Genomic DNA, 21,913 nt, shown 5'->3' with positions numbered 1-21,913 from the left:
CACACAGTTTGGCAGTTCCTCGATAAGTTAAACGTAGGGTTATGTATACAATTCCACTCCTAGATATATACCCAAGAGAACTAGAAATATAAGTCCACTCAAAAACTTGTACATGGATGTTCATAGCAGCATTATTGATAATAGCGAAAGAGTAGAAACAACCCAAATGTCTATTAACTGATGAATGGATGAATAAAATGTGGTATATCTATGCAGCGGAATATTTTCTGGCAATAAAAAGGGATGAAGTCCTGATACATGCTACAACATGATGGAAAATATGCTAAGTGAAATAAGTCAAAGGGTCCTATATTGTATTGATATCTATTCATGTGAGATGTACAAAATATGCAAAGCCACAGAAACAGAAAATAGATTAGTGACTGCATTCACTTCGTATTCCCTTTTCTCCCAGCCCCTGGCAATCACTAATATACAGTATTTCCTTTTGGGGTGATGAAAGTCGTTTTTGTTTTGTTTTGTTTTGTTTTGTTTGTTTGTTTGTTTTTGAGACAGAGTCTCACTCTGCTGCCCAGGCTGGAGTGCAGTGGCACTATCTTGACTCACCACAAACTCCACCTCCCAGGTTCAAGCGATTCTCATGCCTCTGCCTCCCAAGTAGCTGGGATTACGGGTGTGCACCACCATGCCCGCCTAATTTTTGTATTTTTGGTGGAGCTGGGGGTTTCACCATGTTGGCTGGGCTGGTCTTGAACTCCTGACCTCAGGTGATCCACTCATCTTGGCCTCCCGAAGTGCTGGGATTATAGGCGTGAGCCACCGTGCCCAGCCAGAAAATCTTCTAAAATTAGATAGTGGTGATGGTTGCACAATTGTGTGAATATACTAGAAACAATTGAACTGTATACTTTAAATGGGTGTATTTTATGGTGTATGAATTATATCTCATTAAAACTGTTACCTTTTTTCAAATTTAACTTTTCAAAGAATGTTAACATTTATTGTTTTGGCTGAAATCAAAATAAAAGATTAAAATATGTATCCATAATCCTATCACCCAACAATTCAAACCAGTTTTTCTTTAATCCCTTCCAGTCCTTTTCCACTTATGTGATTTTCACATACTTATAATTATGCTCAATTTTTTTTTTTTTTTGAGACGGAGTCTTGCTCTGTCGCCCAGGCTGGAGTGCAGTGGCGCGATCTCGGCCTCACTGCAAGCTCCGCCTCCCAGGTTCACGCCATTCTCCTGCCTCAGCCTCCCGAGTAGCTGGGACTACAGGCGCTGCCACCACGCCTGGCTAATTTTTTTGTATTTTTAGTAGAGACAGGGTTTCACCGTGTTAGCCAGGATGGTCTCGATCTCCCGACCTCGTGATCCGCCCGCTTCGGCCTCCCAAAGTGCTGGGATTACAGGCGTGAGCCACGGCGCCCGGCCTAATTATACTCAATTTTTACTCTATATTTCCAAAAGACTCTATGTACATTTTGTGGTGTATTCATTTAACAAACATTTATTGAGTATTTCTATGTGCCAGGCACAGTGTCAAGTGTTGACACAAGGATGAATAAAACACTAGTCTTAGTGCCACACTCAGCTCTTTTATATATATGTGTTTTGTTTTGTTTTGTTTTGTTTTGTTTTTTTGAGATGGAGTCTCACTCTGCCACCCAGGTTGGAATGCAGTGGCATGATTTTGGCTCAGTACAACCCCCACCTCCTGGGTTTAAGTGATTCTCCTGCCTCAACCTCCTAAGTAGCTGGGATTACAGGCACTCACCACCACACCTGGCTAATTTTTTTTTTTTTTTTTTTTTTGAGGCGGAGTCTCGCTCTGTCGCCCAGGCTGGAGTGCAGTGGCGCGATCTCGGCTCACTGCAAACTCCGCCTCACGGGTTCACGCTATTCTCCTGCCTCAGCCTCCCGACTAGCTGGGACTACAGGTGCCTGCCACCACGCCCGGCTATTTTTTTGCATTTTTAGTAGAGACGGGGTTTCACTGTGTTATCCAGGATGGTCTCGATCTTCTGACCTCGTGATCCGCCCGCCTTGGCCTCCCAAAGTGCTGGGGTTACAGGTGTGAGCCACCGCGCCCGGCCCACACCTGGCTAATTTTTGCATTTTTAGTAGAGACAGGGTTTCATCATGTTTGCCAGGCTGATCTCAAACTCCTGACCTCAAATGATCCGCCTGCATTGGCCTCCCAAAGTGTTGGGATTACAGGCATGAGCCACCACACCCAGCCTCTTTTTAGAATTTATCTAGTACGTTTTCTGGTTTTCACCAGAAACCACTTCCCTAAAAAAAAAAAAAAAAAAAAAAGGTAGTCCTGTCCTCAGGAGAATCCTCATAGTACTATAGATCAGAAAGTATTATTTCCACTTTAACAGATAAGGAAATTGAGGCTCAAAGAGGTTAAGTGGAATGTCTGAGGAGGCCCGTTTGGTTACTGACAGCTAGGACTGAGCCTAGTCCTCTGGCTTCCAGGCCTAGGATCTTTCTTCTTTTGAGACAAGGTCTTGCTATGTTGCCCAGGCTGGAATACAGTGGTGTGATCACAGCTCACTGCAGCCTTGAACTCCTGGACTCAAGCAGTCCTCCTGCCTCTGACCTCCCAAAGTTCTGGGATTACAGATTTGAGCCACCACGCCCAGCCTAGGATCTTTCTTAAAGTAAACCATGTTCCTGTTCTCCTCATGTTTTTATTGTTCTAAAGCAGTGTGGGTGTTTTTTGTTTGTTGGTTTTTGCCTCGTAGCTTATTGATTCTCTACAGAAGCTTGTCGGTGTAAAAAAGGTGGGAAGCCCCCCACCTTGTCCTAGATGGATTTACCCAAGCTCCCATCACTGCAGCTATGATGGGGCCAATATTTAAACACAAGATTATATGGCTCTAAGTTCACTTAAGTTTGGTCTAAAAAACAAAAAGTATCTACACTAAAGGACATATGAAACAACAGTAACAGTAATTATCTCTGGGTAGTGTGTGTGATTTTCCTTTTCTTCTCTATGCTTTATCTTTCTTTGCTATAGTTAACAATGTGCTAATTTTGCAGAAGGAATCTACAGACACACCCATAGATGTGTGTGCATGTGGTTGCATATGTATTTGGCACCAGCTAAAGGATTACACTCTAGGGACTCTCCATAGGATTTTCCGCTAAAGGCCTGTGTTCTGTGTGGTGCTGCCTAGGTCATCAAGAAGAAGCTGGTGGGATCCGTGAAAGCCTTGCAGAAGCAGTACGTGTCCCTGGACACAGTGGTCACTAGTGAAGACGGAGATGCCAACACCATGTGCAGTGCCCTGGAGGCCGTATTTATCCATGGCCTGCACGCCAAGCACATCCGAGCTGAGGCCGGAGGAAAAAGGAAGAAAAGTGCCCACCAGAAGCCTCTGCCCCAGCCTGTCTTCTGGTCCCTCCTGAAAGCTGTCACTCACAAGTGAGATTTAGCTGGAGAGGTTTTGCTTTGCGGAGGAGCAGCAGAGTATGGGACACTTGGCTTTTCCTCCCCAGCTGTTCAGGAAGCCAACAGAGGTGCCCTGTGTTCTAGCATAGAGATAGGGTGAGGTAGGGGTTGAAAGTGTCTTCTAGAAAGGCTTATCTCTAGACCAAGCTTCCCAGCCAGTGTGCCAGCAGATCTTGAGACCCTCAGCACTCAGGCAAGAGCCTGTGGCTGCTTTGAGACTGGTCACAAAAAGCAGGTGAGACTGGTCACCTTTAGCAGGAACCACCTTTTTTGCCACACTGGGGCAGAGTTACATAGTTACAACAGAGGTTGTGTGGCCTGGAAAGCCTAAAGAATTTACTATCTGGCCCTTTACAGAAGACGTTTGCTGACCCTGCCTTAGATTATTCGAACATCCGAATTGTAAATCTTTTTTTTTTTTTTTGGGACGGAGTTTCGCTCTGTCACCCAGGCTGGAGTGCAATGGCATGATCTCGGTTCACTGGCACCTCCGCCTCCCAGGTTCAAGCAATTCTCCTGCCTCAGCCTCCTGAGTAACTGGGACAATAGGCACGCACCATCACACCCAGCTAATTTTTGTATTTTTAGTAGAGATGGGGTTTTGCTATGTTGGTCAGGCTGCTCTCAAACTCCTGACCTTGTGATCCGCCCACCTCCGCCTCCCAAAGTGCTGGGATTATAGGCATGAGCCACCGCGCCCAGCCATTAATGTTATCTCTTAAGGAGGTATGGGGTTATTTTTATTAACAAGTGGAATCAGGAAAAGCATATGAATATTCACCCTGAGACACTTATCTCTTTGGCCCCTAACTGTCTGGGCTTTTGAGCAAGTAGCTGGCACTGTGCCTCTAAGGACTACTAAATGCCACCTTCAGCCCAAAAGAAGCCTTGTCAGTCTCTAATCTTCCTTTCCATGCTGACTGCCACTGCCTTGTCTCACGTTCTTTCTTCTTTCCTGAGTGACACTGGCTTTCTATTTGTCCCGCTTATCTCACTCTGTCTTTCCTTGAGTCCATCATCTGGTCAACATTTACTGAGCTGAAGCTCCCTGGAGCTTACTCACTGAGCCTAGTAGAGTGCGGTCTACGTTCCCATGGAGGAGATAAACCCGCGCCAGGGACTGTGGTACCTCAGAGGGGCATGTACATCAGACCGAGGCATTCCGGGACTGAGTTTGGTACACCTGGGGTCTGATCGCCTTATGCAGAACATCTACCCTGCAGTCTGCATGACTATGGTCAAGTCACTTTTCTAAACAAAAATCTGTAGCCCACAGGCTCCCAGATGCTAGCCTGGAGACTGATTCACTAGGTTGGGGTCCCAGAACTTGTATCCTGCTCAAGTTCCCCAGGGGATTCTGGTGCATGGCTGGGTGTGGGGCCATTACTCCCTGTTGCCTTATTGATTTGATATTTAAGACCCTCTCTTTCCTGGCCTTGCAACCAAACCACCCACTCTTCCGCCATATGCTGTAATTGGAGCGCTCCCCAATCCTCTTACAGGGTTGTTGATTTCCTACCCTTTATGGCTTTTTTCATCAGTCCCTTGTGCCTGAGGGCAGGGACCATGTCTTTACCCTGCGTCTTCATTGCTCCAAGGACTTTGCACTTAAGGAGCTCTGACAGCATGCCTTGGATGAGCAGATATGTCAGGGGCCCAGTGGTAGTTGGAATGAACATGGAAATTATCTTTCACAATTCCAATCTCAAAAAATATATATCTATATAATATATAAATATATATATATATTGCCTAGGCTGGAGTGCAGTGGTGCAATCTCCACTCACTGTGACCTTTGCTTCCCAGGCTCAAGCTATCCTTCCACCGCAACCTCCCCAGTAGCTGGGTAGCTGGGACTACATGTGCAAGCCACCACATCTGGCTATGTTGTTGTTGTAGAGACAGAGTTTCGTCCTGTTGCCCAGGCTGGTCACGAACTCCTGAGCTCAAGTGATCCGCCTGCCTTGGCCTCCCAAAGTGCTGGGATTACAGGCGTGAGCCACCACATCTGGCCTAAAACACTATTACCCAATATTTTTTCATGGCTGTATCTATTTGCAGTGGTTATTCCTGGTTCCTGCTAACAAGTAGATAAAAGCACATCTCTGTGATTTGGGGTAGTTTCTTGAAACACGTCTGTTCTCCCTTCCCAGACACATCATCTCAGAGTTGGAGCACCTGACGTTTGTCAACACGGATGTGGGCCGCTGCCGGGCATGGCTGCGGCTGGCCCTGAACGACGGCCTGATGGAGTGCTACCTGAAGCTGCTGCTGCAGGAGCAGGCCCGCCTGCATGAGTACTACCAGCCCACCGCCCTGCTCCGGGATGCTGAGGAGGGCGAGTTCCTCCTTAGCTTCCTGCAGGGCCTCACGTCCTTGTCCTTCGAACTCTCCTACAAGTCTGCCATCTTAAATGAGTGGACGCTCACCCCACTGGCCCTGTCTGGGCTTTGCCCGCTTTCTGAGCTGGACCCTCTCTCTACCTCTGGTGCAGAACTACAGCGGAAGGAATCTCTGGATTCCATTTCCCATTCTTCAGGCTCTGAGGACATCGAAGTCCATCACTCGGGCCATAAGATACGGAGGAACCAGAAGCTAACTGCCTCCTCCCTCAGCCTGGACACGGCCAGTTCATCCCAGCTGTCCTGCAGCCTAAACTCTGATAGCTGCTTACTCCAAGAGAATGGCTCCAAGAGTCCAGACCATTGCGAGGAACCCATGTCCTACGACTCAGACCTGGGCACAGCAAATGCTGAGGACTCAGACCGGTCTCTGCAAGAGTGAGTACCCTGCCCCCACTCCTTCCCATCTTCTCTTCTCCCTCCTTTCTTTCCTCTCCTCCTCCCTTTCTTCCCACAGCATGTGATTGTCTGTTACTGAACTCTATTAGTAATTAAAGAAAGCCAAGGGAGTCATCATCGACTTCTCCAGGGACTGGAGTCGCTGGGAACTGTAGCAGGCAATACAGGCATAGTGGAGAAAGTGGACTTAGAACAGCTTAGAGCTGGTTTGGGCTCCAGCTCTGCCCCGGTGACTTTTAGCAGGTTACTTGGCCGGGTGCGGTGGCGCATGCCTGAAATCCCAGCACTTGGGAAGCTGAGGCAGGAGGATTGCTTGAGCCCAGGAGTTCGAGGCCAGCCTGGGCAATGTAGCAAGATCCCGCCTCTAAATTAAAAAAATAAGATAAAATAAAATAAAACAAAAACTGAAAACAAACAATAACAACAAAAAAACAAGATACTTAGTCTCTACAAGGCACAGTGTAAAATATTGTTGTCTTCTTCTAGAAGGAAGGAAACTAATAGGTCAAGGTACATTTAAAACTTCCAACAAATAGATGAAACATAACGCGTAAGAGTGTGACTTCACAGGATACCTCCTGGGGGACACAGGACCTGAGTGCTGCATGCAGGAGGTGGTGGACAGGTGGGGACAGACAGATGTGTGGAAGAGTATGAGGGGCAGATGAACTAGGCTGAAGAGAGAACTGGGCAGAGCCTTCTTCACACAGCCTTTTAAACATTTTTTTGCAGCCGGGCACGGTGGCTCACGCCTATAATCCCAGCACTTTGGGAGGCCAAGGCAGGTAGATCTTGAGGTCAGGAGATTGAGACCATCCTGACTAACATGGTGAAACCCTGTCTCTACTAAAAATACAAAAAATTAGCCGGGCGTGGTGGCGGGCGCCTGTAGTCCCAGCTACTCGGGAGGCTGAGGCAGGAGAATGGCGTGAACCCGGGAGGTGGAGCTTGCAGTGAGCTGAGACCGTGCCTCTGCACTCCAGCCTGGGTGACAGAGCGAGACTCTGTCTCAAAAAAAAAAAAAAAAAAAAAAATTTGCATAGATAATCTTTTTATGGTTAAAAAAAAAATCTAAAACATATACAGTGAAAGCCTTTCCCATTCCTGTTCTCCCTCTACTCTGTTCTTTCCTCCCACCTCTAAAACCATAATAATCAATTTCCTGTATATTCTTCCAAATTTCTAAATGCATCTACAACAAATACCAGTATAAAGATTTTCAGCTGAGCGCAGTGGCTCACGCCTGTAATCCCAGCACTTTGGGAGGCCAAGACGGGCAGATCACAAAGTCAAGAGATGGAGACCTTTCTGGCTAACACGGTGAAACCCCATCTCTACTAAAAATACAAAAAATTAACCGGGCGTGGTGGCAGGCACCTGAAGTCCCAGCTACTCAGGAGGCTGAGGCAGGAGAATGGTGTGGACCCGGGAGGCGGAGCTTGCAGTGAGCCGAGATTGTGCCACTGCGCTCCAGCCTGGGCGACAGAGCGAGACTCTGTCCTCAAAAAAAAAAAATAAAAGATTTTTAAAATTTCTTCCTTATTTATTACTTTCTCGCCTACAAAGGCAGTATATACACACTGTTCTATATCTTGTTTTGGAGAAGATCTTTTCATATCAGAGCTTCTTCATTCTTTTATTTTTATTTTTATTTTTATTTTTTATAGAGACAGGGTTCTCACTGTGTTGCCCAGGCTGGTCTTGAACTCCTGGGCTCAAGAGATCTTCCTGCCTCAGGCTCCCAAAGTGCTGGGGATTACAGGCGTGAGCCACCGTGCCCAGCCTCATTCTTTTTTTTCCATTGCATATTGTTCTAGTGTATGAATGTACCTTAGTTTACTTAATCAGCCCAGTATTTAATGGGTGCTGGGGCCTGTGTTTTCATAAATAACCTTGTGTATGTGGTCTTTTAGTTCTGCATAGCTATCTCTGTTGAGTAAACTCCCGGAAGCAAAATTGCCGAGCAAAAGGATAGACTAATATGGAATATTCACAGATTATTGCCCATTTACACTCCACCAGGAATGTCCTTGTTTCTTAGCCTTGCCAGCTGATGGTATTAGTGAACTTTTGGATATTTGCTCATCTGATAGGTGGAAAATGGGAACTTCTTATTAAAAGCCTCCTTCAGCTGGATCCATGTTGCATCAGCGGAAAAGAAGGTCCCACGTGTTTGGGACCTTCTTTCCACTCATCCTGTGCCCTCGCCTTGGTTCAGGTCCCTCCAGGGTTCTCACCCAGCATGGAAAGAGCACCCGCATTGGGTGGTGTTATGGACTGGGGTTGGAGCAGACCTAGTTTCAAGTCCTGTTCCACCACTTACAAGCCCAGGAAGGTCAGGCACATTGCCTGTTAGTCAAACACATATAGGAGATTGTCTCGTAGGCCCAGAAATGGCTTCTGAGCACATTAGGTGGAGTTTTCAAATGTTAAATGGAGGAATTTAGATAGAATACATTGGGGAGGAGCAGTCTCTGCCTCCCGTGACCACTGGGACCATGGCATGACAGGCCTGCAGTGTGACCCGGGCACAGGGCATGACCTAAGTTCACTCACCTGTCTTAGCCCTTCCTGTGTGTCTGCCTCCTCTGCAGACCAGCCAGCCATCCCCTTGTCATATGTCTCTCCTTTATCTCATGTGTCTTGTGATTGGAAAATTCCAGCTTAAGGTCACTGAATCAGTAACCATCCTCTCTGTGCAGGAAGTGTTGTCCTGGCTATTATGGGGAAACTGGAGGGGCAAGGGTCAGGATGTATAGACAAATGCCGGACAGTGGTGTGAGTAACTGGCAAATGTAAGACATACAGATGCACCAACACACAGGCAGCACCAGCATTCGTAGAGCTGGGCCTTGAAGTTAGTCCTTGAGCATCCACAGAGACCAGCATTTCTTGAAGTGTATATTTCAAGGGTAAAATGTTCTCACCGACACTTAGAGTTCATCAAAGTTATTACATTATTTAAATATTTGTAACTTTAAATTAGACATAAATTCCTTGTGCTTATCATTACACATATAAAATCAAAACATCCACAAATTAAACATAAAGAAAAGCATAAAAGACACAACACTCAAAATGAAATTTATTAATATAAAGCGGTTCTGTTTGGCAGAAACCAAATTGCAGTTGGTCTAGTGAATTGACTGTCCTGAATAGCTTCTTCCGTGTAGATTGGATCCGTATTATAATCATCACTGAGTGGCATAGATATAGTCTGGAGGGTTTAAGTACTTAGATTTAAGTACTTAGAATGGCCCCTGGCACAGAGGCATCAATAGTGCTCAATTGATGGTATTGTTGTATTTTATTTTATTCTATATTTTATTTATTTTTTGAAACGGAGTCTCGCTCTGTCCCCCAGGCTGGAGTGCAGTAGCGTGATCTCGGCTCACTGCAACCTCCGCCTCCTGGGTTCAAGCGATTCTCCTGCCTCAGCCTCCCGAGTAGCTGGGATTATAGGGGCCTGCCACCACACCAGCTAATTTTTGTATTTGTTGTAGAGAAAGGGTTTCACTATGTTGGCCAGGTGAACTCCTGACCTCAGGTGATCCGCCTACCTCAGCCTCTCAAAGTGCTGGGATTACAGGCATGAGCCACCATGCCCAGCCTGGGTAGACATGTTTTTAATTCTCTTAGTTACATACCTAGGGGTGGAATTGCTGGGTCATATGTAACTCTATGTTTAACTTCTTGAGGAACTACCAAATTGTTTTCTGCAGTAGTTGCGTCATTTTACATCCCCACCACTAATATATACGAGCTTTAATTTCTCTACATCTTTGCCCACCCTTATTATTTTCTATCTTTTTTATTATGATCAACCCAGTGGGTATAAAGTGGTATTTCATTGTAGTTTTGATTTGCATTTCTCTGATGACTAATGATGTTGAGTGTCTTTTCATGTGCTTATCAAACATTTGGATATCTTCTTTGGAGAAATGTCTGTTCAGATCATTTGCCCATTTAAACATTTAGTTATTTGTCTTTTTATTGTTGATTTATAAGTGTTCTGTATATATTCTGGATAATAGGCCCTTCTGTATAATTTAAAAATATTTCCCCCCATTCTTTGAGTTGTCTTTTTACTTTCTTGATAGTATCCTTTAAAACACAAACGTTTTGGCCAGGCACGGTGGCTCACTCCTATAATCCCATCACTTTGTGAGGTCAAAGTGGGCGGATCACGAGGTCAGGAGATCGAGGCCATCCTGGTTAATATGGTGAAACCCCATCTCTACTAAAAAAAAAAATTCAAAAAATTAGCTGGGCATTGTGGCGGGCGTCTGTAGTCCTAGCTAATCGGGAGTCTGAGGCAGGAGAATGGCATGAACCCGGGAGGCGGAGCTTGCAGTGAGCCGAGATGGCACCACTGCACTCCAGCCTGGGCGACGGAGTGAGACTCAGTCTGAAAAAAAAAAAAACCACACAAACGTTTTTTATTTTTGTTTTTTGAAACAGAGTTTCACTTTGTTGCCCAGGCTGGAGTGCGGTGGTGTGATCTTGGCTCACTGCAGCCTCCCCCTCCCGGGTTCAAGTGATTCTCCTGCCTCAGCCCCCCAAGTAGCTGGGATTACAGGTACACACCACCATGCCCAACTAATTTTTGTATTTTTATTAGAAACAGGGTTTCGCTATGTTGGCCAGGCTGATCTCGAACTCCTGGCCTCAGATGATCCACCCGCCTTGGCCTCCAAAGTGCTGGGATTACAATTTATTTTTTATTGCTTTCTTATGCTGTAGATCTCACATCTAAGAAACCATTGCCTAATCCAAAGACATGAAGTTTATACCTCTCTTTCCTTCCAAGAGTTTTACAGTTTTAACTCTTACCTTTAGGTCTTTAATCCACTTTGAGTTAATTTTTGTGTACAATGTGAGATAGCAGTCCAGCTTTTTTCTTTTGCATGTGATTATCCACTTATCTCAGCACAATTGTTGAAAAGACTATTCCCTCCCCATTAAAATGTGTTGGTGTCTATGTTGAAAATCAGTTACTTTTTTTTTTTTTGAGATGGAGTCTCGCTCTTTCACCCAGGCTGGATTGCAGTGGCACAATCTCAGCTCACTGCAACCTCCACCTCCCGGGTTCAAGCAATTCTCTGCCTCAGCCTCCCGAGTAGCTGGGATTACAGGCGCCTGCCACCAAGCCTGGCTAATTTTTGTATTTTTAGTAGAGACGGGGTTTTACCATCTTGGCCATGCTAGTCTTGAACTCCTGATCTTGTGATTCTACCCGCCTCAGCCTCCCAAAGTGCTGGGATTGCAGATGTGAGCCACCACACTCGGCCAAAATCAGTTGCTTATACATGTATGAATTGGCCACCTATTCTTGACTATAAAGTCTTGAAATGTTGTTTGGGGTTAAGATGGTGCAGAGCTCACTGGGAAGACAATCAGGTAAGCAACTTGAATTCTAAAGTCCTCATTTCCATAAGCCCAAATTAAGCAGAGCTTCATGTATCTTCTGGACCCAGTCCAAGCCATCAGGGCAGATGCATGGAGGCTTTGGGGCCTTAGACAGCCTGTGGCCACCTGAACCTGGCTTTGCCCATGACATGCTCCACTGGTTTTATAAGCAGAAGAGATAGCAAACGGGTTTATTTTCAAAATGGAGCTTGGATCCTCAGAAGAAGCCTCAGGAGAGGGAGGAGCAGTTGCTAGTCAGTGCACATTCCAGAGGGCCCAGGGCATGTTTCTGTGCAATGTGTATGTGTGAGTGTGTGTGTGCACGCACGTGTACCAAGGCAGTAACATTTGCTCCCTGTGGCCCCAGGAAGCAGCACGGAGGAGACAGGGAGTGGCAGTCCCACCATGGAGAGTGAGCAGGGGCACATCTCGTGTGTACGCATATCCACCCTCACACACCTGGTATACACTGAGCTCCAGCAGCAGTTTCTGGGGATGTGAGGCTTCACTGTCTCCACATCCAGTCCAGCTCTGAGGGGACCAGCCCTTGTACCTCCCCTTGCTGTCCCAGTGCCTGCACAGGAACAAAGTATGACCTCGCTTAGGAAACCTGCCTAGCCCTCGCTTCTCCTAGTCCCTGCCCCAGGGCACAGAGGCCTGGCATCTCTACTTCCTGTGCTGTGGAGGAGGAGGCTCTGCTGCATACCATGTTTGGGGAAACGATTGCCCACACAACCATGTGTTTGGCTGAGCAAGCTCTCCAGGCCCACAGCTAGCCTGCTCAGAATGCCAGTAAGTCCTCATTCACACCAAGTCCTCTTTCTCTGCTGGGGAGCTTTTTTGCCTGAGATCCCAGGCTCCACAAATCACCTGTCCACCCAGTCTGCCTAAATACTGGCCAGGAAAAACGTGGTGGGAGTGTCAGAGGAGGACTGTGTGAGGGGGAGTGCAGTGGATCATTTAGAGGGTGTGGGTTGTTTTAAATCATAAAACAGCAGTTTTGCATTCTTCCCTCTGCCCCAGTTGCCTTGCGCATTATCGCAGACAACCTGTCACACAGGTTTCTTTGTTTAAAACTTCTAGGGTATTGTTGGAATTCAGCAAAGCCCAGGTAAACTCTGTGCCAACCAACGGACTGAGCCAAGAAATGGAGATCCCCACACCACAGGCCTCGCTGTCCCTCCATGGCCTCAACACCAGCACACACCTGCACTGTGAGGCACCTGCAGAGCCCCTTCCTGCCCAGGCAGCCTCTGGAACTCAAGATGGTGTCCACGTGCAGGAGCCGCATCCCTGGGCGCCCAGCGCCCTGGACTTACAGCAGCCTGTAGAGAGCACCTCAGGCCAGCAGCCTTCTAGTACTGTCAGCGCGACAGCCAGAGAAATGGGCCAAGGGAATGGCCTGCAGAAGGCCCGGGCTCTTGACGGAGCTGGTCTGAAGCTGGTAGTTTCCTCACCCACCAGTCCGGTGAGTGGTGCAAGCCGTTCAGGGGGCAGTCTTGGGAAATGTCAGCTGACACAGGGTTTCCCCAGCTGACACAGGGTTACCCTGAGTGGTCTCTGCCTTCTCCCTGTTAGCCTTCCTCTCCCTGCATAGTGATAGTGTTAATAGCATCATGATGATGGGGCTCATGTTTCTTGGCATGTGAGCTGTAGATATAAGCCTGGCACTGTGCTGATCACTTCCCGTGTGTATCTCCTGTCATTTTCATGTCACTTTGTGAAGGTCGTTCTCATCTGACCGCAGTCTCAGCTCTTTAACCACTACCACTCACCAGCATAAGGCCTTGGGCAAGTCACTTCAGCTCTCTGAACCTTCATTTCCTCCTTAGTACTTGTTATTATTAAATTAATATTTTTTGATTTTTGGTTTTTGGTATTTTTTTCAGATGGAGTCTTGCTGTGTTGCCCAGGCTGGAGTGCAGTGGCACAATCTCTGCTCACTGCCACCTTCGCCTTCCGGGTTCAAGCAATTCTCCTGCCTCAGCCTCCCGAGTAGCTGGGATTACAGGTGCCCACCTCCATGCCCGGCTAATTTTTGTATTTTTAGTAGAGATGGGGTTTCACCATGTTGGCCAGGCTGGTCTCGATCTTCTTGCCTCGGCCTCCTGAAGTGCTGGGATTACAGGCATGAGCCAGTGCACTCAGCCTATTAAATTAATATTTTTAGAAAATACTAGGCCTTGAACATACTCACTTTGCAACATGACCCAGGTTTTAGAGCTGTGCTGTCTAATATGGCAGCTACAAGCCACGTGTGGCTGTTGAACACTTAAAATGTGGCAAGTCCAAATGGAGATGTGCCATGTGAAATAAGCGCTGGATTTCAACAACTTAGTATGATGAAAGAATAGAAAATCTCATTTTTATGGATTACAAGTTAAAATGAAAATATTTGGGGGCTGGGCATGGTGGCTCACACCTGTAACCCCAGCACTTTGGGAGGCCAAGAGGGAGGATTGCTTGAGCCCAGGAGTTGGAGACCAACCTGGGCAACAAAGTGAGACCCCATCTGTACAAAAAATACAGAAATTAGCTGGGCATGGTGGTGTGTGGCTGTACATATAGCATGAGGCTGTAGTTCATTCTTTTCCATTGTTCTGCAGTATTCCATTGTAAAAATATATCACAACCTATTATCCATTCTCCTGTTAATGGACATTTGGGTTGTTTCCAGGTTTTGACTATTATGAAGAAAGCTGTAGCGAACATTCTCGTACATGCTTTTGGAGAACCTCGGTGCTTATTTCTGTGGGTATATATACCTGGGAATGGAATTGCTAGGTCCTTGGGTGGCTTATGTTTAGCTTTAATAGATACCACCACCAAACAGTTGTCTAAAGTGTTTGTGCTAATTTATACTCATATTGGCAACAAATGAGCATTCTAGTTGCTCGTTATCCTGGCCAATGGTGTTACCAATCTTTTTAATTTTAGCCACTCTGCTAGATGTGTAGTGGTTTTAATTTTCATATCCTTGATGACTAAAGATGATACCTTTTCATTTGCTTATTGGCCAGTCAATCCTCTTTTATAGAATGTCTGTCCAAGTTGTCATTCCGGTCTTAAATTGAGTTGTATGTGTATGTGTTGATTTGTAGGAGCTCTTTATATATTATATATATAAGTCTTTTATTGGACAAAAACAGTATATATATCAAGTATCTTTTTCTAGTCTATAGAGCTTGACTTTTAAACCTCCTAATGGTATTTTTATTGAACAGAGATTCTTTTAATGATGTGCAGTTTATCAGTCTTTTTGTTTATGGTTTGCTTGGTTTTTGTCCCATTTAAGAGATATTCATCTCCCCCAAGGATCTGAAGGTATTTGCCTATATTATCTTCTAGAAGCTTTAGTGATTTATCTTTCACAGTTAGGTTTATGATCTTTCTGGGATTAATTTTTGTGTGTGGTGTTAGAAGTCAAACCTCATATTTTTCCATATGGATATCTGATTGGCCTTGGTCTGTTTCTTGAATATGACCATGTAAATCACAAAACTGTCAGTGTGGGTCAGTCTTCGAATTTGCTGTTCTGAAGATGCTTCAGTACATCCTGAAGATTTACTTCCTGAAAATGAATGCTCTAGGACCCTGAAGGTTGTGACTGTGCACCTCCCAACTCAAGCTGAAGGCTGAAGAGGAAAGCTCTGCAGCCCCTTCCTCGAGCTGGAGGCAGAGTGACGTCTGCTGGGGATGCAGGCTGTGTGCCCCACAGGACTCCAGAGTGGCACTAACCATGTTGAGTTCACTCCTGCCCAAGGTCTAGCTTCTGCTTTACAGGCTCAGGCATCTTATCTTGCCAGGGCCTCAAAGCTGATGGGACAGAATAGCATCTTTGCTCACTAAGCTCTGACCCACCGGCATCCTTGCAGCTCTGTAGTCCAAGCGAACTCCTTCCAACATCAGGCTTCTTTTAAAAAAAAATTTTTCTGAGGCAGAGTCTCACTCTGTCACCCAGGCTGAAGTATAGTGGTGCAATCTCAGCTCACTGAAACCTCCGCCTCCTAGGTTCAACTGATTCTCATGCCTCAGCCTCCCGAGTAGCTGGGATTACAGATGCCTACCACCACGCCCAGCTAATTTTTGTATTTTTAGTAGAGACGGGGTTTCACCATGTTGGCCAGGCTGGTCTCAAACTCCTGGCCTCAAGTGATCTGCCCACTTTGGCCTCCCAAAGTGCTGGGATTACGGGCATGAGCCACCGTGCCCAGCCCAGCCTCAGGGTTTTACATTTGCTGTTCCTTCTCGACTCACTTCTTTGTTGTCTCAGCCTTCCCTGACTGGACCCCCATAGCTCAAAAGCACCATCCCCAGTGACTCTGTCCCATTCATCTGCTTGACTTCACTTATAACACTCATCACTATGTGCAATTACAGTATATTATCTCTTTGTCTCCTTGTTTATTTTCTGTCTTCCTTACTAGAATATTAGCTCTATGATACAGAGCACCAGGCCTGTTCACTTCTGTATTGTCAGCACCAAGCACTGTACCTGGGAGAAAGTAGGCATTGATGAATAGTTCTTGAACTCCCAAGAGACTCTTGAGATGCCAGTTCCTAAGTTTATTTTGTTCCCCCATCCTAGCTATAAGGCTGTTTGGAATGGTTGTTTTTCTTGGTATCTCCAGCAAGTACCTGGCCCAGAATCATACAAGATGTGTGAATAAATCATGACCATCCCAATGTCTTTAATATAAAATAACAAAGATAAGTCAAGGGGACTGGAAGGAAGGAGACAAATGTGAAATTTAAGATTGTGGACATTCAGGCTGGGCGTGATAGTTCACGCCTCTAATCCTAGCAATTTGGGAGGCCAAAGCGTGTCATTGAAGTGTACCATCAAGTGGACACGGTGGTCAGGTTGGTGTGATCATGGCAGGCTCTGCCTCTGTGCCAGCTACAGGGGACTCTGATTGCTGGAAGGTTGCTTAGGGAATGTGACATCTAAGTGCTTGGTGCTGAGTCTGATGTGAGAATCTCGGATCCTGCCCCCGTCCTGTGTCTGTCTCACAGGGAAGTTGTGGATTCATTCACTGCTTATTCAGTAGATAGTTACCAGGTGCCACTGAATAGCCTGCCAGCTCATGTGGGCCTGCTGGGCTCCTGGCCTGTGGACAGTGCCAGGCTGTGCCCTGCATGTCTGCCCCTGTGGTCCTCATCTATCTATACTTCTATCAGTTAGCCACGTGCTTTTTATTTGATGTTATTTTAGGAGAGATGTTGGGGTCACTGTCAAGTTTTATAGTGTAGAGACCCATTCAGTCTTTCTTTTAAAAACATTTATTTTTAATTCATTGAACCCAAAGCACCTACCATAAGCCAAGCACCATGTTAGGTGCTAGGGGTAGAGTGATACAACAGGACAGACAAAGGCCCTTTGGGGACAGACATTAAATTAGACAAATGATTATCCACATCATAATTACACTTGTGCTAAGCACTGGGAAGGAGAGGTGCAGGAAATAGGGGTCTCTCAAGGGTGACGCATGTCTGGGATCTGGGGGTTGTGGTTTCGTTTCAGTTTAACTCCCAAAAGGCAGTGTGAGTTCTAGGACTTGCTCTTAATCACCGTCCCCATGGACCATCTTCCCATGGTATGTGGTTCCTCTTCCACAGTTATGAGTACAGGCAGTTCCTTTGCCTGGCATAATGAGGACAGGCTGGACAAAGTCTCATCCTTCTGAAAGTGTCCCAGAGACCTTTGTCTCACTCCTCAGCCACACTTCTCTCGGGGATTCAGCTGTTGTATATGGCATCATGAGCCCTTTAGTAACGCAAGGTGGCATTTCTCTGTCTTGGGTCCCTGGTGGCAGTTGCAGCTCTGGTATAGATCCTTAGTCGGTGATGGTTTCTCTCCACTGTTAAAGGGCAGGGTGCTGGCCAGACATGGACCCTGAGTGAGCAGGTTGTCGGAAGGTGGTGGGAAAAAAGGAGAGAAGGGGGCCGGGTGCAGTGGCTCACGCCTGTAATCCCAGCACTTTGGGAGGCCGAGGCAGGCAGATCACCTGAAGTCGGGAGTTTGAGACCAGCCTGACCAATATGGTGAAACCCCGTCTGTACTAAAAATACAAAAATTAGCCAGGCATGATGGCGTGAGCCTGTTATCCCGGCTACTCAGGAGGCTGAGGCAGGAGAATCACTTGAACCTGGGAGGCAAAGGTTGCAGTGAGCTGAGATCACTCTACTGCGACCCAGCCTGGGCGACAGAGTAAGACTCCATCTCTAAAAGAAAAAAAGGAGAGAAGAGAGAAACAGTGCTGTTCATGCGTGCACTCTCTCTCACACCCTCTCCCTGCTCCCCACCTGCCTGGGGCCAGGGGCACACAGCCTCAGAGCTCTGTCCAGGCCCATGTGCAGAAGCTCTGAGGAACCTGCATTTCCACTGTTTTTTCCCAGTTGCTTAAGAGAGTAAAAGATGTTCCCTAGTTTCATTTTCTGGCAGCTGTGCTCAATGGACTGTGTCTGAACATTTCCTAGTAGTCTCTTCCCTCAAAGGAGAGAGAATTCCTCCCCAGTGAATGTCCATAAACTTTTTTTTTTTTTTTGAGACAGATTCTTGTGCTGTTGCCCAGGTTGGAGTGCAATAGCTCCATCCATCTCGGCTCACTGCAACCTCTGCCTCCAAGGCTCAAGCAATTCTTGTGCCTCAGCCTCCTGAGTAGCTGAGATTACAGGCATGCACCACCACGTCCAGCTAATTTTTGTATTTTTAGTAGAGACGGGGTTTCTCCATGTTGGCCAAGCTGGTCTCAAACTTCTGGCCTCAAGCAATTTTCCTGCCTCGGCCTCCCAAAGTGCTGGGATTACAGGCATGATCCATCACGCCCATTCTGAATGTCCATAATCTTAAAATTTACATTTGTCTCCTTCCTTCCAGTCCACTTGACCCACCTTTGTGATTTTATGTTAAAGACATTGGGATGTTCATGATTTATTCCCTCATCTTGTATGACTCTGGGGCAGGCACTTGCTGGAGATATCAAGAAAACCATTCCAAACAGCCTTATAGATGCTAGAATGAGGGTAAGCACAGAATATTGTGGGATCCCAGTAGGGGCCCTAACCCAGCTAGGGGGTGGGAAGGGGTGGAGGCTGAAGGGTGAGAGAAGCTTCCAGGCAGAGGTGATGGATGTCTTCTGAGCTGAGTCTTCAGGGACAGTGCCCTCTCCCACCAGGCGCTGGAGATCACATAACTTCCCAGGTATATGTGAGGCTGCCAGGACAGCCACATGGTTGCCGGGGAGCTGTTTCTTCCACCCATTTTCCTCAGGGAGGTCCCCCAGGTCTTGATGACCTAGGCAGGCTTTGCTCAGAATCTAGTGTTGTGGATGGTCCCCAGTGGCTGCCCTGACTGACACATCATCTGTCACTGGCAGGGGGAAGCACCTGCCAATTCTGAAGGCCCCATGGAGGAGTCTCTGGGGACCTAGTTCTGTGAGCCACCCCCCAAGTCACCTGAGTCAGAACTTGCCACCCTTGGCTTGAGGAGTCGTGTAGCATCTGAATGGATCCAACTGTCCAAACCAACCCTTCCCTGTTTACAAAGCAGGGAGTGCAGTCTTGATTCAGGGACTGGAAATAGCGATGTCAGGGTGAGGTTAGTGGCACTTAACAAAACAGCGGGGCTGGTCCCACTGCTTGTGTGACTCATTTCCTCTGTGTACACAGCCACTTAGAGTGGCCCAGCCAGCTTCCTTGCCTCTGCCCTTCCACGTTGAGGCACAGAATGCCAGGGAGGACTTGAAATACTGGAGAAAAGGAACCAGAATCCATTCCCACAAGCCCACTCACCCCAGATGCTCCCCGCAATCCCATCTTCCCCAGCCAGTGAGCAGCTTCAGATTCAAAAGAGAACAATGAAGGGAAGGGGCAGGGCCTGGCTGCCTGGGGTCGCAGGGGCCTGCACAGAAGCGGGCGGCAGAGAGAGAGGCGGCCAATGAGGACCCTGAGGCCTGCTCGTCAGGACTCCCTCATCTCAAACCCAAAAGCAGGACTGAGAAACCCTACATGCTGGGACAGCTGAATACCCACATGCAAAATAATAACACCCCTTCCTTACACCTTACACAAAAACTAACTCAAAATGGATCAGAAACCTAAATGTAAGAGCTAAAACTATACAGCTCTTGGCAGAAAACACAGAAGTAAATCTTTGTGATACTGACTTAGGCAATGGTTTTTTAAGATACAACACCAGAAGCACAAAAACAACAACAAAAATAGATAAACTAGACTTTATCAAAACTAACAACTTATGTGCTCCAGAGGGCACACCATCTGGAAAATGAAAAGACACCTCACAGAATGGGAGAAATTATTTGCAAATCATAAATCTGATAAGGGTCTCATATTCAGAATATATAAAGCACCTTACAACTTGAATTAGTTCCTAGGGCCGCCATAACAAAGTACCATACACAGGATGGTTTAAAACAACAGACATTGGCTGGGCGCTATCGCTCATGCCTGTAATCCCAGCACTTTGGGAGGCCGAGGCGGGTGGATCATGAGGTCAGGAGATCGAGACCATCCTGGCTAACATGGTGAAACATCGTCTCTACTAAAAATACAAAACAAAATTAGCAGTGCATAGTGGCAGGCACCTATAGTCCCAGCTACTCAGGAGGCTGAGGCAGGAGAATGGCGTGAACCCAGGAGGCGGAGCTTGCAGTGAGCCAGGATTGTGCCACTGCACTCCAGCCTGGGCGACAGAGCAAGACTGTGTCTCAACAACAATAACAACAACAACAAAACAAAAAACAAAAACAGACATTGCTGGGCAGGTGGCTCATGCCTGTGACCTCAGCACTTTGGGAGGCAAAGGTGGGCGGATCACTTGAGTCCAGGAGTTCAAGACCAGCCTGGCCAACATGGTGAAACCCCATCTCTACTAAAAATATAAAAAATTTGCTGGGCGTGCTGGTGCATGCCTGTAGTCTCAGCTATTCAGTGGGGCTAAAGCAGGAGGATTGCTTGAGCCTGGGCAGTCGAGGCTGCAATGAGCCCTGATTGTGCCACTGTACTCCAGCCTGGGCAAAGAGCGAGACCTTGCCTCAAAACAAAACAAAATAGGCCAGGCACAGTGGCTCACGCCTGTAATCCCAGCACTTTGGAAGGCTGAGGCAAGTGGGTCACCTGAGGTCAGGAGTTCAAGACCAGCCTGGCCGACAAGGTTTTGTCTCTACTAGAAATACAAAAATTAGCCAGGCGTGGTGGCAAGCATCTGTAATCCCAGCTACTCGGGAGGCCGAGGCAGCAGAATTGCTTGAACCTGGGAGGCGGGGGTTGCAGTGAGCTTAGATTGCAACCATTGCACTCCAGCCTGGGTGACAGAGTGAGGTTCTGTCTCAAAAACAAAACAAAACTGATATTTATTCTCTGATAGTTCTGGAGGCTCCTTCTGGAGAATCTAAGGAAGAATCTGTTCCCGCCTTTCTCCTGGGTTTTGGCGTTACAGGTGCTCGTTTGCATTCCTTGGCTTGTAGACATGTCACTCCAGTCTCCCCTCTGCTGTCACACATGTTCTTCCTCTGTATCTCTGTCTTTACTTGGTGTTCTCCTCTCTTTGTGTATCTTTTCTCCTCCTCTTATAAGGACATCAGTCATACTGGATGAACAGCCCATTCTACTCCAGCATGACCTCATCTTCACTAATTACTTCTGCAAAGACTCTATTTCCAAAAAAGGTCACATTCTGAGGTACTGCGGGGTAGGGTTTCAACATGTCCTTTTGGTGGGGGGGGGTCACAATTCAACCCACAACACAACTCAGCAACAAAAAGCCCCATTTTAAGACAGACAATGGATTTGAGTAGATTCCAATGGATTTGGATAGATTTCCCAAGGAGAGAAATTGGAACCCTCGTACATTGCTGGTGGGAATATAAAATGGTGCAGCCACTTTGGAAAACAGCTTGGTGGTTCCTCAAGAAGGGAAACATAGAGTTACACATGACCCAGCAAGTCTACTCCTAAGTATATACCCAAGACAATGAAACATGTCTACACAAAAACTTGTGTATAAGTGATCATAGCAGCACTATTCATAATAGACAAAAAGTAGAAACAACCCAAATGTCCATCAGCTGAGGAGTGGATAAGCCAAATGTGGTGGATCGAGACAATGGAATATTATTTGGCAATAAAAAGGAATGAACACTTAAACATGTTTATATAACATGGATGCACCTTGAAAACCTTCCACTAAGAGAAAGAAGCCAGGCACAAAAGGTCACGTATTGTATGGTTCCATCTATATGAGATGTCCAGAAC

The 21,913-nt window shown here is 46.7% G+C and overlaps 1 protein-coding gene across 10 annotated transcripts in view; it reads left to right on the top strand.

Annotated features, from left to right (window-relative positions):
- PLEKHM1 (pleckstrin homology and RUN domain containing M1) overlaps positions 1 to 21,913 on the top strand; it is a 57,916-nt gene that overhangs the window by 12,765 nt on the left and 23,238 nt on the right. For 7 of the 10 annotated variants that reach the window (XM_054457450.2, XM_063656793.1, XM_063656791.1 and 4 more), the window contains 3 exons: positions 3,154 to 3,401; positions 5,582 to 6,208; positions 12,722 to 13,106. In XM_054457450.2, coding sequence (XP_054313425.2) covers positions 3,154 to 3,401; positions 5,582 to 6,208; positions 12,722 to 13,106 — 1,260 coding nt within the window. Of the gene's footprint in view, positions 1 to 3,153; positions 3,402 to 3,464; positions 3,664 to 5,581; positions 6,209 to 12,721; positions 13,107 to 21,913 lie in introns of those variants that run through there. The other 3 variants (XM_054457452.2, XM_054457453.2, XM_054457454.2) reach the window with 2 other exon arrangements.

This window comes from Pongo pygmaeus, chromosome 19 (genome assembly GCF_028885625.2).
Source record: "Pongo pygmaeus isolate AG05252 chromosome 19, NHGRI_mPonPyg2-v2.0_pri, whole genome shotgun sequence".
Classification (NCBI taxonomy): Eukaryota; Metazoa; Chordata; class Mammalia; order Primates; family Hominidae; genus Pongo; species Pongo pygmaeus.
The sequence above is the reverse complement of the archived record's forward strand: the minus strand, read 5'-3'. Positions and strand labels throughout refer to the sequence as shown.